We start from the raw sequence: 14,117 nt of genomic DNA, 5'->3' as shown, positions 1-14,117 counted from the left end.
ACACACTCTCAGCCACTTGCACAACTACCCGCATGATCCTGCTCTACCACAGAGCAAGCACCCAAATGTGCTTCTGCCCAGTGGAGCAAAACTCATTGTTTCACTCCACGGCCTGAGAGCAGAAGAGCAGTCAGAATGACAAGAGAGGAAGGGACGGGCACAGGTATTTTTTTTTTTAGCACAGGTATTTCAGACATACCATTTTAGATCCCACTCATCACCTACGAGTATTTTTCAAAACAAAACCGATCATGCCAAGTGTAAGAAAACCACCACTAGCAAATCAGATAAGCGATTATGTTCCAAATGTGATGGGTTTATTTTATTTTACTCTGATGCAAAACCAAAGATATCCACTACAGCACAGAGACCAATATATTATTAAAAGGTCATGAAAAAGTGGTGTGGGACATGCAGGACGTGATGTACAAACTGGAGGGTTGGGTCATTTCCTTTGTAACGTGACACTACATTGTCGCTGAGGAACACATTTAAAATAACACTGCGGAACTCAACTGAAATGTGGCACAAACATGACAACTTCCAGGCATGCCTTCAAGTACCTCCCTCAGGATGGACTTGCGATCTCTAGACTTCATTGTGGGGAGGATTACAATTCTTTGGAAGAATAAAAAGTTCACACTTTTGAAATTTCACAGAAGAATTTTAAGGCCAAAACATAGTGGGTTCTCTTCACCTCCGGGGACAAATCGGATGCTTTACTCAAAACCACATTAAGCTTCTAGTTCAAATCCCAACCCAACCTTGTGACCTCCTGCATTGAAGTTCTTTCCGTCGATTAAAGCTGATAGGGTCAGTTTGACTCCTAGGAAGAAGACACCACAATGTTACTCATAACAAGTATTACAATCCTATCTTCATTTTCAAGAAACAATGGATAGAGTCAAGGGCATGGATTACAGCGGAGTATAAGAGTTACAAGCGTTCAGGTACGACTAAGTCAACACAGGGTTATCTAGAATCATCTGATCTGCAATGAGCAAAGCATAATCACAGCAAACTTCCATTTGGAGTTCAGGGTTAAGAATAATGAGTGACCAAATAAACTTACTAGCCAGAGTGACCAAATTATAGTTAGAAACATATAAATACTTTTTAAGCAAAAGCACCTGATCTGCTTTGCTTTAACCAACTGTAAATGGTCTGAATCGACCTGCAGCTGACTGTAGGTTTTATAGGTTATTTTCAGTATTCCTCCATCACCTCCTACCCATGCCCATTGTTATTAATTCCTTTACTCACCTGGTCGAAGAGTCTGAGTATAACCCAGTCCAATCAGGCTGGCATTGTTTACTTTAGCCTAAGAGTAGGAGAGGAAATAGAAATAGTTAGAAAAAAATCAATTTCATAATATGTAAGTTCAGTACAACCACTATTTCATGCATCAGCTTTCCAAAACTAAAGCAACTTCAGGCCAATCTAGAACTACTAAAACTGCAAATTTAATGAACACAAAGGTAAGTCTCTTCAGTTAAGAGGACTGATACGGATAGCAGAGTACTCAAAAATGCATGCTTAAAGGCCTCAAACAAAGTTTTTAAAATACTGTGCAGCCAAACACCCCTGGTGAACTAATCTCTTTGAGATGCCAGTTTACAACTTCTGACAGCGGTTAGAACATGAATTCTTAGTGAGAGAAGATCTGGATTCAAATTTTGACACTGCCACTTATTTTGTGACTTTGGGCAAGTTACCTGACCTCTCCAAGTCTCAGTTCCCTCATCCATAAAATGGGCATGAGGATACTACTCACCACATGGAGTAGTTGGGAGGATTAAATGAGATATTACACATTAAGCCCTTAGCACAGTACCTGAAATTTAAGAGCTCAATTAGTGTCATTATTAATAAGAATTACTAACAGCAACAGGAATAGTAATCAAATCCCATGGATTTACAGATAAGCAAATTCTGAGGCCAAAAAGATAAAATGACTCCAGAAGGTCAACAGCCAAATAGAAGAGGAACTAGAATTAGAATTCACATTCTCGGACTTGAGGTATAATATTTCACTACACAATGACCAGCTCACTAAAGTTAATAAAGAACATGCACACAACAACCAAATCACAACATTCATTTACAACTTAGCTGAAACCCTAAGAGTAGATCCAATCTTACAGATAGAGAAGTTCTACAATCCAGCTTGTATTTAGCAGCGATGCCAAAACGGGTATTGTTACTGCCGGCTGTCCAAGCAAGGTTTATTGATGTTTCAATCTTCTCATTAACCTTCTGGTAGATAGACCCTCCAAATTCAGTGCCATCATTCCTATTTTCATAATATAAGAAAAAGTCATAAATATCTAGTTTGTGCAATTCTTATGATATGGAAACCAAATTCTAAGACTGTCTAGACAAGAATCTCATTTTGCAACTACCTATTTCAACAAACTTCTAGTATAAATGACTACCAAACAAGGAATTACATCCAGTTATGTAATTTATTAGTAGCTAATTAAAATGTAGTTAACATGTGATTCATGTACTCAGTTCTTCCATAATGTAAATCTCTTAGACATAATTATGCACAAAGGGCATCAATGGTATGCCTCAGGTAAATATGATCTATATGTCTTTGAGATGCTCAGAGAATTTAGAAACCTAGAAGTAAAGATAAATAAAGATTCTGCAAAACAAAAAAACCCAGCAGTACAAGTACAGGAATAAATCCAATTCTGGATTTCATTTTAAACAACCCTAGAGTCAGAAAGCACTACCCCACAATACCTAGGGTGTCCTGCTCTAGAGAAGTGCCTACGTTATTGCTTAAAAGCATCCCAGAACTTAGTCCTTGAATTTTCATGGTTTTCCTGATCATCCTGTTTCATCAATTTTAATGCCACTGTCTATACCACTGCTTGACTTTATTTCACACATCATAGTGAACTGGAATATCTAGTGAAGAGCAATCTCTAACACTTCAAAAACACATAGTTCACCCTGTGCTTTTTCTTCCTGGTATAGTAACAGTGCCCAGTAGGTCAAGACATAAAATACAATTTAACAGTTCAAATACAGTTAACCAATAGGATGCAGCCTACAGAACTGAATCCAGGATTGCTTTGAGGACTTTTGCTTCTTCTGAATGCAACATGGGTGGTTAGGTTTCAACCAAGGGTACCTGAAAACCTCCACAGAATTACTGGGGATGTTCAGATCAATTAGGTGGTTTATCTTCATGATCCAGACCTGCTTCCAGATACTGCCAAACTGACTGAGGCACCAGAGGAAGCAGAAATATCTCCAAAGGATCCCTTTTATCAGGAAGTAACCTATGCCCAGGCTCTTTCCCTCCCAGAGGTTCTTGTACAGATTCTAGGCCTTCCTAAAGTTTGGGGTACAGGCTGAGAGGCCAGTAACTACCAGTAGCACAGTACAATGCCCCAAGTGCACTAACCTCTGGCAATGTTTTGCTAACTAGGAAAATAGTACAGTGAGTCTGGATGTCCACCAAAACATATTAAATGCAAGTACCATCATTTCTAACCTGCTAATAGCTACCAACATGCTAATAGCTACCATCTTTTTGGGCAACTGCACTAGTACTAAAGGAGGAATGAATTATAAACACTCACACATGAGTGTGCAGCTGGAAGTCTGCAGCCTTGTAACCCAGGGCGAAATTATTCTGTGACAGTTTGGATTTGGCTGTGTCAAAACTCATCTGATAGCCAGCAAGCCAACCCTCAAAGGCTAACACAGCCCATCCATAGATGGTTGGTCCAGAAAAATCTATATCAACATTACTGCCAACACTGAAACAATCTCGTTTATAGGAAGCCTTCAATTTTCCACTCTTCTTTCTGTAAGAAATAAAACAACACAATGAAAACAACACGAGTTTCTACTACTGTCCAGAAATCTCTTAAGATTCCCTCTCTCCCAATGTGAATATTATTTTGGTAGATGGCATACATAAAGTTTCAAATGACAGCTCTACACATATAACATTATTAGGATTAGAAATGCATATTCTGGGGCCTGCGTAGTTCGGTCAGTTAAGCGTCTGCCATCAGCTCAGGTCATGATCCCGGAGTCCTGAGACCAAGCCTCATGTTGGGCTCCCTGCTCAGTGGGGAGTCTGCTTCTCCCTCTCTCCCGGGCCCTCCCCCACTGCTGGTACTCTGTCTCATGCTCTCCCTTATAAAGAAAATCTAAAAAAAAAAAAAAAATGCATATACTATTTTTTGCCTATTCTTCACTATAGTTCAAATGACAGGTTCAAATGACATGATTAATATCATGACAGCATGACAAAAGTATAAAAAGGAGTGTACTTCAGTGCCAAATTAATAATCTGAATATGTACGTATTCATGAGAACCCAAAAAAGTTTTAAAGATTTTATTTCTTTATTCATGAAAGACATAGTGAGAGAGGCAGAGACATAGGCAGAGGGAGAAGCAGGCTCCCTGTGGGGAGCCCAATACAGGACTCAATCCCAGGACCTTGGGATCACAACCTGAGCCAAAGTCAGATGCTCAACCACTGAGTCACTCAAATGTCCTCCAAATTTCTTTAAATGTTTTTAAATGCCCAAATGCTACAAAACGTTAACACCTGACACACTGCACTTCTAAGTTATTAATCTATCATGAAGAGAAGAGAATTTTTTTTAAAGGATACAGTCCTTTAGTAAACGTATTTATTTTCTTTAGGGTGTTTTCCCCCTGGACATTAGATGAATGGAAGACAAGTGTACACTTTTCAAGGACAATACTGAGAACATGAAATTGGTTCTTAATAATCCTTGTCCTATTTAATTAGGGTTCTTCTGAGAATATTTGTCTGGAAGAAAACTAAGTGTGTGGCAAGAATGACACACACAGCTGAAGAAAAATTCCACTTTGCCTTTTTCTAGCACTGCCCGTGTGAGGCAGATAAGAAACAACATGATCTCCTTTTTTTAGATGAAGAAACTGAAACAGAGAGGTTGGGGGATTTTTAAAGGCTAAGAAAACACATCAGTAGCAGAACTACTGCTTATAGTGTCCCACAGTCAAGAGATTACGCTGTTTTCTTATGAAATTAACTTCTCAGCAAAATACCACAACCATGTAAGAACAGTTTAAGAATAAGAAATACCTAGTCTTGGGACCCCTGGCTGGCTCAGAGTGTGTGACTCTTGGTCTCAGGGTTGTGAGTTTGAACACCACAATGGATATAGAGATTACTTAAAAATAAAATCTTAGGAAAAGAAAAAGAAATATCTAGTCTCAAACCTTTCTAGCTCCTAAACTTTTCCTTTTACATGCCTCTTTGGACTAGCTTTTTTTTTTTTTAAGATTTTATTTATTTATTCATAAAAAACAAAGAGAGAGAGAGAGAGGCAGAGACACAGGCAGAGGAAGAAGCAGTCTCCACACAGGGAGCCCGACATGGGACTTGATCCCAGGTCTCCAGAATCACGCCCTGGGCTAACAGTGGCACTAAATCACGCCCTGGGCTAAAGGTGGCACTAAACCGCTGAGCCACCCGGGCTGTCCATGGACTAGCTTCATATTTTTGTTCATCTGTTCAATTTTCAAATCAAAAGTTTAACCTGCTTCAAGGAGTCCTCCTTTCTCTTTACTACATATACAAGGTCTCCGGTATTCCTAACAGCAACCTCCTAAGTTCTCCCTGCACCTAAGTTTTTATTTGCAATTCCCTAGTCTAAAGCTCTCTATCCCTACAAGCAACAAAAACATTTCAGAAAATGGGGTTTGGATAATTACCCTGTGTTCGGTACAAATATGGTATCAAGAGTCAGTTTCAACCCTTCAGCCAACTGAAAAACAAAGATTTAAAATAAACAGTTAATAATTTTCTATTTTTTTGACCCCAAAAAAAAACAATTCTAAAGTTTTTTCTAACTGCCTAACAACAACAAAAAAAAAGGGGGGGTCATTAAAGAAAGTCAAATATTAAGTTACTTACTAAATTACATCTTTATCCTCCCTTATCCCAGGTTTCATCAGACTCTCTCACCAAAAACCAGGTTTAAATGTGTAGGTCAAATTCTATCACAGCCAATAATATTAATTACAGTAAAAAACAATAAAATTCCAATACAACCAAGTAATCTTGATATTCTCTTGAAATTACTGTAATGAGATAACCTGACATTTAACAAGCCAACCAAAGGAATTTATTCAGCTACACATATATATTATCTATCTATGGTAATGTGCATGTAGACATGCCTCAAAAAAACAGTGCCCTGTACATAGCAAATACTTCACAAATCCCTGCTGATCATTTTTCCCTTTGAAGACATTATAGAATTTAGAAACATTTTCCTATGGAGCCAGTTTTGCAACGATTACAAACTAAAATCAAACTACTTCACTGTAAACAGCTTGGATTCCCTAGGAAAGGCTCAGTTAACAAGCAGAACTGGTCAGAACAAAGATATAAGGTGATAATCATGGACTCATAAAGCTTTACTTTCTAGAAATGTAAGACATATCAAGAAGGCCACATGCAGAGAAAAACTATGGCTACTATAGAGGTTCTAAGATCTCATTCACATTGTAGTTGGGGTTTACAGATAATTTTATCTGCAAGATAAATTTAACCCACACATAACTTCTAATGCTTTCTCTTACCTTATTCTCCAAAGAGATTTCTGTTCCAAGAGTATTGTCTGTGTTCCATTTCTGGGTGAAAGTAAGTCCATAGTTACAGACCTTATATTTGGTCTCTAGGTTGCCTGACGCTTTCCCTGTATCAGTGTAAGCATGACCAGAAGTAGAAAATTCCTGAAAAGCAAGAAAAATATTGACTTTAAAATCACCTCATCAAATAGAAAATACTCATTTCAGAAAGTAATGTTCAATGCCATCAGAAACCAATTCAGTTTACTTTTTACCACAACCTATTTCCTGCTTTCTCCTTTCTAAAGTTTAACCAGTTTCAAATCTTTCCATTATTCCATCTCTCTCATGGATACTTCTGGTTCCATGTACTCTCTTACTAAAATGGGAATCTTAAATTCTCTCCTTTAAAAGAGAAATATCTTTACTTAAAATAAATGCCTGTACTAAAAACACAAAAATATTGAATCTTAAACATTTTACTTTCATGACCTGAAAAAGATTATTCATTCTCTATCATATCTTTCAAACTATTAGTTAATTTTAAGATATTTAAAATCCCCAAACATTAGAAAGGACTACGTTACCCTCTTTTTTTTTTTTTTTTTTAATTTTAAGATTTTATTTATTTGAAGCGGGGAGAGAGAGGGAGAGAAGCAGACTCCTTGGTGAGCAGGTGCCCAATGTGGGCACCCAGAACTCAGGGATCATGACCTGAGCCTAAGGCAGACACTTAACCAATTAAGTCACCCAGCCCTATCCTCTTTTTTTTTTTTTTTTTTTTTTTTTTTTTGCCCTATCCTCTTTTAATAAAACTTCAGTGCATCAAAAAAAATTTTTTTTATTTTTATTGTGGTAAAATACACCTAACATAAAATTTACAATTTTTAAGTGTGCAGTTCAACTGCATTAAGTACAGTTACACTGTCATGAAAACTTTATTGCTTTGGTCCACAAAACTGTCTGTAGAACTTTAGGTATACACAATATTTGGAACTATGTACCCATTTTTCACAACAAAATGGAATGTTATAACTTGCCCCTTTCTCCCTTCTCCCCATCTACCTTTTAAAGTGCTTTCTATCAAATAGTTACTATGAACACCTTAAAATATATCCTCCTTCATAGGTAGGTGTCCCTTCAGTCATATGACAATGAGCAATAGGAAACAGATCTCCCTCTAAAAGGAAGCAAACAGTCAACACCTGTCACTGACAATCTATGAACTGTCAAGGAAAAAAACCTTCTGATTGGCCCCGTTTTTAGGGAACATTTCTAGAACACTGCCAAAAGTCATTAAGTGCTGCCAGGCCTAAGCAATTCTGTTTCACTGCCCGCAATATGAACCCTCCCTTTACCAAAGAGCCTGCTCCCTACCTCTAGTTCTACAGGCTGATGAAACAACTGGGAAACTATGATCTGTTTATCAACACCATGCAAGAAGTTTTCCAAGAGAGTATCATGCTGCACATTTTAGGGCAAGGCCTCAGTACAAAATGACAGAATGCTAGCCGTGTTTAACAGTCCACACAATTATTTAATGAGAGCATTGCTTTCTTTTAGTAGATCAAACTATCCAGTGTTTTATTTTTTACATACACCTCTCATAAACTTGGAAGTATAACATAGATAAACCTCAATTTTAGTGTCAGGAAAATTTCACACACAAAATTAAGGTAAAAGTGTATTTAGTCTACACTTTTTCCTTGTTACCATCATTTCTTACTTTGAAGCTCTTACAAAAGTCTAAAATACCAGAGGTATAAAGCTTAAAAGAGAAGCCCAGAATATTCTCTAAGTTAAAAAATCAGGGATGCCTGGGTGGCTCAGCAGTTTAGCGCCTGCCTTCAGCCCAGGGTGTGATCCTGGAGTCCCAGGATCGAGTCCCACATTGGGCTCCCTGCATGGAGTTTGCTTCTCCCCCTGCCTATGTCTCCGCCTCTCTCTCGCTCTCTCTCTCTCTCTGTCTCTCATGAATAAATAAAATCTTCAAAAAATAAAATAATAAAAAATTAGAACTAGCTCACAATTGCTTCAGTTTTTCCTCTAATTTCATCATTAGCTCAAACAGTGCAAAATACATTTATAACATGCATATAACATCTACAGCTTTACAATGAATGCTAGTAAGCAACAAAACCACCATAAATATGTTAAATAGATGGCATATGGTAAAAATATTAAGTGCAATCTAAGTGCCTGGAGCAATGTATGAAATTTATCCTAAGTTAATACCAGAGACCAAAAGCAGCCATAAAAAGACGCACACAAATATGCTCTGTTTTTCTTACCATCTGAATGAATAGCCCCACACCACAGCAGCATGGAAGGGAGATAAAATTTTAGTCGATTTTTGCAACACAAACCTAACTTGAACAAATTCTGAAACCCTATTGAAAGTTAGTATAATTTTTCTATTTTAACAGAACATATAACAATATGCCCACCCTAGTAGGTAGCTGCATATATGTTTATTTACCATTAGAAAACCCAGGAAAAAATGATAGTGACAAACCAGGATTACGTGGCATATGAAACAAAGACAAAGTATCATACGAATTTCCACATTCCTTTAGACCTTCTAATTAAATTATTATATCTGGAAATAAAATTTGCATTGGTTTGGATAGGTAGATACCAAAAAGATATGCTCCCAATGAGTAGAAATAAGAGAATGAGGTGAATGTAAAGTTACTCTATCTGCCAGATTTAGTGAATAAAAGTCCTGGTTAATGATACTTTCAAAATATGCTTATATCCTTTACTATATTCTTAACTTTCAATAAAAAAGACATTATGAATATCAATAAAAACTGTAGATTGATCTTTTACATGTATTTTTATTTCTACATTTGTTTTGACCAATGCTGAAGGGATAGAGACTAAAATTAATTTGTTTTTTGTAAGGGCAATAAAACTTACATGAACCCATTATAACAGAACTAAAGTTTTTAGTAACCATATATGTATTCATGAAAGCATAAAGATATATCCTGGTCAAAAATATATGTATATTTTATATATCCTGAGAGTAAGACTCAGTATATTCTTTTATGAAAGACACAAGGTTCTCCACCAAAATTTAACTGCATTGTCTAGGGCTAACAGGAAGAGGCTCACTGAAATCTAAGAGTATGACAAAGCTAGGGAAGATAGCATAGTGCCAAATGTACACTGACTCACATAACTAGACAAAACAATTTTAACAGGTTCCTTTAAGTTAATTATGCTACATCTCTTAAAAATATATTGGGTACTCACCACTCCACTACAAGACTTGGTTCTCAGGTCTATTTTGACCATGCCGAATCCTAGATAAAAATAAAAACAATGCACAAAATGTGACATTCACTCCAGTTTTTCCAACTTAGAGATTATGAAAGCAGTTCGGATAGCACACTATCTTCCATATGGAAATTACAGAGTATCCTGATTAGGTAAGAGTTCCATTAAAAACTGAATTATAATGAAATAAGTATAATTTTTAAGCTCTCAAAGAACAAAAATTATCAGAAAACATGCTTATATAACTATAAACTTAAGTAATTATACAGTTAATAAGAAAATTCAAATGTATATAACACAAAAATTAAATTTTAAAAACTAAAAGATGACCATTCAGGATCAAGAATATTTTACTCCAAAGAAGTCTAAAGTTGTGTTTCATGAAAATACTGTCATTATTTGGAGGAGGAAAAAACGTACCACCCACTTTAACTGTCTCCAGGGCTAGCCAGAGGAGACGTAAGTACTACAGATTTATATTGCTTCATCTTAGAGATAACATTAAATATGTATATTATGTATGTATGTATGTATATAATTGCTTTTAATGCTTGTAAGGCATTCTACCTCTAAAGAGTCAATTCTAATAACCTGTTGACAGTTATCCCCTTAAATCTTGTGAAGTAGATTAACATTAACCTCATTATACTAGCACAGCATCTACATATAGTAAGCATTCAAGACTAACCCTACCAAAATTGGAAATGTACAATAGCATACTTACCATATCCTTTATTGAAGACATCCTTGGCAGCCTTTCCTAGGTCACAGTAAGTCGGTGTGTTACACATCTCTTATAAAGACAAAGGAATAAAAACAGCCATTTAATATTTACCCACAGTCCCAGTATTTAGTTCAGTAAGAAGAGGTAGACAGTTTTCCTTTGCATCCTTTATACCCTAATGCAAGCAAAGTTAGAAGGCATTCTGTTTCTTTACAAAGAACTTTCCAGAACACTGGATAATAAAAGGGTTTTTTTTCACGAGATTCAGAGATCATCTTTCTGAATACATTTCAAAGAAAAGAAATTTCTGGGCAGCCTGGGTGGCTCAGGGGTTTAGCGCCTACCTTTGGCCACGGCGTGCTCCTGGAGTCCCGGGATCGAGTCCCACATCAGGCTCCCTGCATGGAGCCTGCTTCTCCCTCTGCCTGTGTCTCTGCCTCTCTGTGTCTCTCATGAATAAATAAATAAAATCTTTTAAAAATAAAATAAAATTATATAATCTTACCCATTAACCACACACAGGATAAATTCTACCTGCAGTAATTCTGCTTACCAAAAATTGGTGTATACTCTAAAGTTAAAGCCTTCAAAACCCAGAGGTGCCTTCACTTTTCATTCTTTTTTTTTTTTTAAGATTTTATTTATTTATTCATGAGAGACAGAGAGAGGTAGAGACACAGGCAGAGGGAGAAGCAGGCTCCATGCAGGGAGCCTGATGTGGGACTCGATCCCAGGACTCCAGGATCATGCCCTGCGTGGAAGGCAGGTGCTAAACCACTGAGCCACCCAGGGATTCCCCTCACTTTTCATTCTTGCCTACTTGGTATTCACACAGTTTTTCTACTGCTGATATGGTCCTCACATTAAAGTTCTCAGGAGCTCTAACAGCATGAATAAACATACCACTCTTCTGCCCTCTTTGTATAATGGGAAATCTCTTCCTGCAGCGGCTTCAATGGCCATGTCTAACCAACTATAGAACCATCTCAAGCAGTCACATTAGCCAATTAATATACCAGAAAAACCCAGAGCACCAGCTAGCCCATGCAATAACTATGCCTGAACTATCCAGACCATCAAACTAGCACCTACTTCTATTTAGCCTGGCTCTTAACCTGGCCTTCTACTAAGTTTCTGCCTATACCATAATATCTGAAACAACACACGCTTATGATGCACTTTTTAACTGTAAACTCATTTAAAATTTGTTCCTTAGTGTAAACCTATCAAATACGACAGACATACGTTAAGAGGGCAGCGTATAATATAAAAATATATATATATAAAGAGAAAAGAGTAGAGTAGAGGTGAAAGACAGTATAAACGTCGACTCATACCACAATAAAACTGTTCTAAGCCATAGGGTGTCAGAGTTCACTTCCAGGGCCATTATTTTACAATTTAATTCCCTACATTCAAATGATCAATTCTAGACTATTTACACACTGCCAATTGCAATTTGATATTACTGTTTATTATTTCAACCAATGCTGGTATCTGCTGAAATTCTGCCAGAAGTCTCAATGTGGGGAGGTTAGTATAAAAATGCAGGAACACTATATTCCAAGAGAAACGTTCAGCCTTCACGGTTTGGGTTTTCATCTGCTGACAAGAGAAAAGATATACTTAAATGTTCAGAAACATCCATCTACTAAGTCTTTTAGCATTCTGCTTTATTTTTCAAAACCACTGCTAGACACTGCGAAAGTGCAGCCGGTTGAGTTTACTACCTGATCTCAATTCTGCCTAGTTCAAGCTTCCTTTCTCAGGCCCATGGTTCTGATGGGTAATGCACTGCTGGTATGATCAAGCAAAAACTAAAGACGACCAGAGACTTCAGGTCACTCGAGAGTAAAGCTTTCATCATACATTTCTGTGGGCTCTACAAATGCACTTGTTTGTTGGCATGCAAGACGTCCGAGGTGGCTTCAGATGCGAGGGCGAAGGGGGAGCGTTAATTGGGTTAATACTGCTTGACACAGTTACTAACTTGACAGTCAAGGCCCCCTTTGTCCCTCGCCTCGCCTTTTTCAGGTGCACCTACAGCTTCCTCCCCTCGGCGGCAAGGAGTGCTAGGAGCTCCCCGATACTGGACAATTCCAGAGAGGAAGCTGGGGGCGGGGGGAGGGGGGGTTTGGGGTTCGAGGGTCCAACTTCCCTCGAAACCAACCTCCTTCTGGCCCGACGCCTAGCAGGACAGTCCAGTGGGGCCTCAGGAAGGGAGCGGCCGCGGGCGGGCGCCCCGAGCGCTGCCCCCACGCCGGCGCCGCGGCTCCATCCCCGGAGGTGCCAGGAGAGCAGGGTCCCGTGTCGTCCGCGCCCCCCCCCTCGGGCCCGCGCCCCGTTACGCTGCTCTCACCCTGCCGAGCCCTCCGTTAGGCCCGCCTCCCGCGGGACCCCCGCTCAGGGGTCGACCGCCACCCACCGCGGCTCGGCGCGGCCCCCGCCGCCCGGCCCCTGCCCCGGCTCACCTCACCTCCAACTAGAGGGCCTGTCTCCGCTCCGCCAGGGCAACGCTGAAGGTCTTCAAACCAACGCCGTCCGCGCCTGCGCGGCCTCACTGCCCCCGCGGCGCCTGCGCGCCCCTACCCGCCCCCCGCGCACGACGTTTGCGCCGTAGAGTCGCGCCGGGGTCGCGCGCCGCGGGTCTCAGTGCGGACGGGAACAGCTGGAGCGAACCCAACTGCCTGGCTCGGAGTGCGCGCGTGCGCGGGACGGCCCAGCCAGCAGGGGGCGGGGGCGGGGGCGGGGCTTGACGTGGGCGGAGAGGCCTACGGACCGCACCCTCGTGCCTGGAGGGGCTCCTCTCGCGAGAACGCCCGGAGCTTACTAGTTACTGTTGCTATGGGAGGGGCCGCGGGTGAGGCTGGAGGGAGAGGACCCGGGACGCAGCTGATGGATGCTGTGGCGTAGCACGTCAGACCTATTCGTTCCGGTGCCCAGCAGATCTTTAAGGGAACTTCGTTCCCGACCCACTACAGTTCAGGAATGTGCCCTTAGGTCATCCCATCTTCAGGATGAGTAAACGTGGGTTCCCAGAGGTGAATGACGTGCTATTCGGGATCACACAGGTAGCAATAGATTTAGGAGATGGAGCAGAGAAAACTCTTCTTTAGAGGACAATACCAACGAATAAATATAGAAGAAATTATAGAAATATAGATATATAGATCCACCGATTTCAGGCGAAAATTATCAATAGATGCTAGACATTTGAAGATAGTCCTACAGTTCCAAAGTACCAGCCCACAGATTCCTTATAAAGTAGAAGAGTACCTTCCCATCAAAGAGTCATCCTTACCCAAGTGTCAAACTTAACATCACCAGGGATGGTACAGACCCACGTCATGTGCTCCTCTACGTGATGCAGAGGACACAAAGGTCATATTCTTACGAAAGATGCATCTCTATTCATGAGGAAACAATCAGACAAATCCAAATTGATGAACATTTTGTGAAACAACCCCTAGGTCTCTTCTAAAATGTAAGTGTCATGAAAGATTAAGA

At 39.6% G+C, this 14,117-nt stretch overlaps 1 protein-coding gene across 6 annotated transcripts; it reads right to left on the bottom strand.

The window, feature by feature from the left end:
• Positions 1–295: 295 nt before the first annotated feature.
• VDAC3 (voltage dependent anion channel 3) lies at positions 296–13,305 on the bottom strand. 6 transcript variants are annotated; one of them, XM_041753411.1, is made up of 10 exons: positions 13,082–13,304; positions 10,611–10,679; positions 9,863–9,912; positions 8,893–8,895; positions 6,614–6,766; positions 5,741–5,793; positions 3,600–3,827; positions 2,143–2,293; positions 1,264–1,321; positions 296–826 (listed from the first exon to the last, which is right to left on the bottom strand). In XM_041753411.1, the coding sequence occupies exons 2-10, from the start codon at positions 10,675–10,677 to the stop codon at positions 735–737; spliced, it is 855 nt and encodes a 284-aa protein (XP_041609345.1). In that variant the 5' UTR covers positions 10,678–10,679; positions 13,082–13,304; the 3' UTR covers positions 296–734. The 6 variants fall into 6 exon arrangements, with proteins under 6 accessions (XP_041609345.1, XP_041609344.1, XP_041609346.1 ...); XM_041753410.1 differs by having other exon boundaries at positions 13,087–13,304; XM_041753412.1 differs by lacking the exon at positions 13,082–13,304 and adding an exon at positions 12,781–13,005.
• Between the last annotated feature and the right edge of the window lie 812 nt (positions 13,306–14,117).

This window comes from Vulpes lagopus, chromosome 4 (assembly GCF_018345385.1).
Source record: "Vulpes lagopus strain Blue_001 chromosome 4, ASM1834538v1, whole genome shotgun sequence".
Lineage (NCBI taxonomy): Eukaryota > Metazoa > Chordata > Mammalia > Carnivora > Canidae > Vulpes > Vulpes lagopus.
This window is presented reverse-complemented; position numbering and strand designations above follow the sequence as displayed.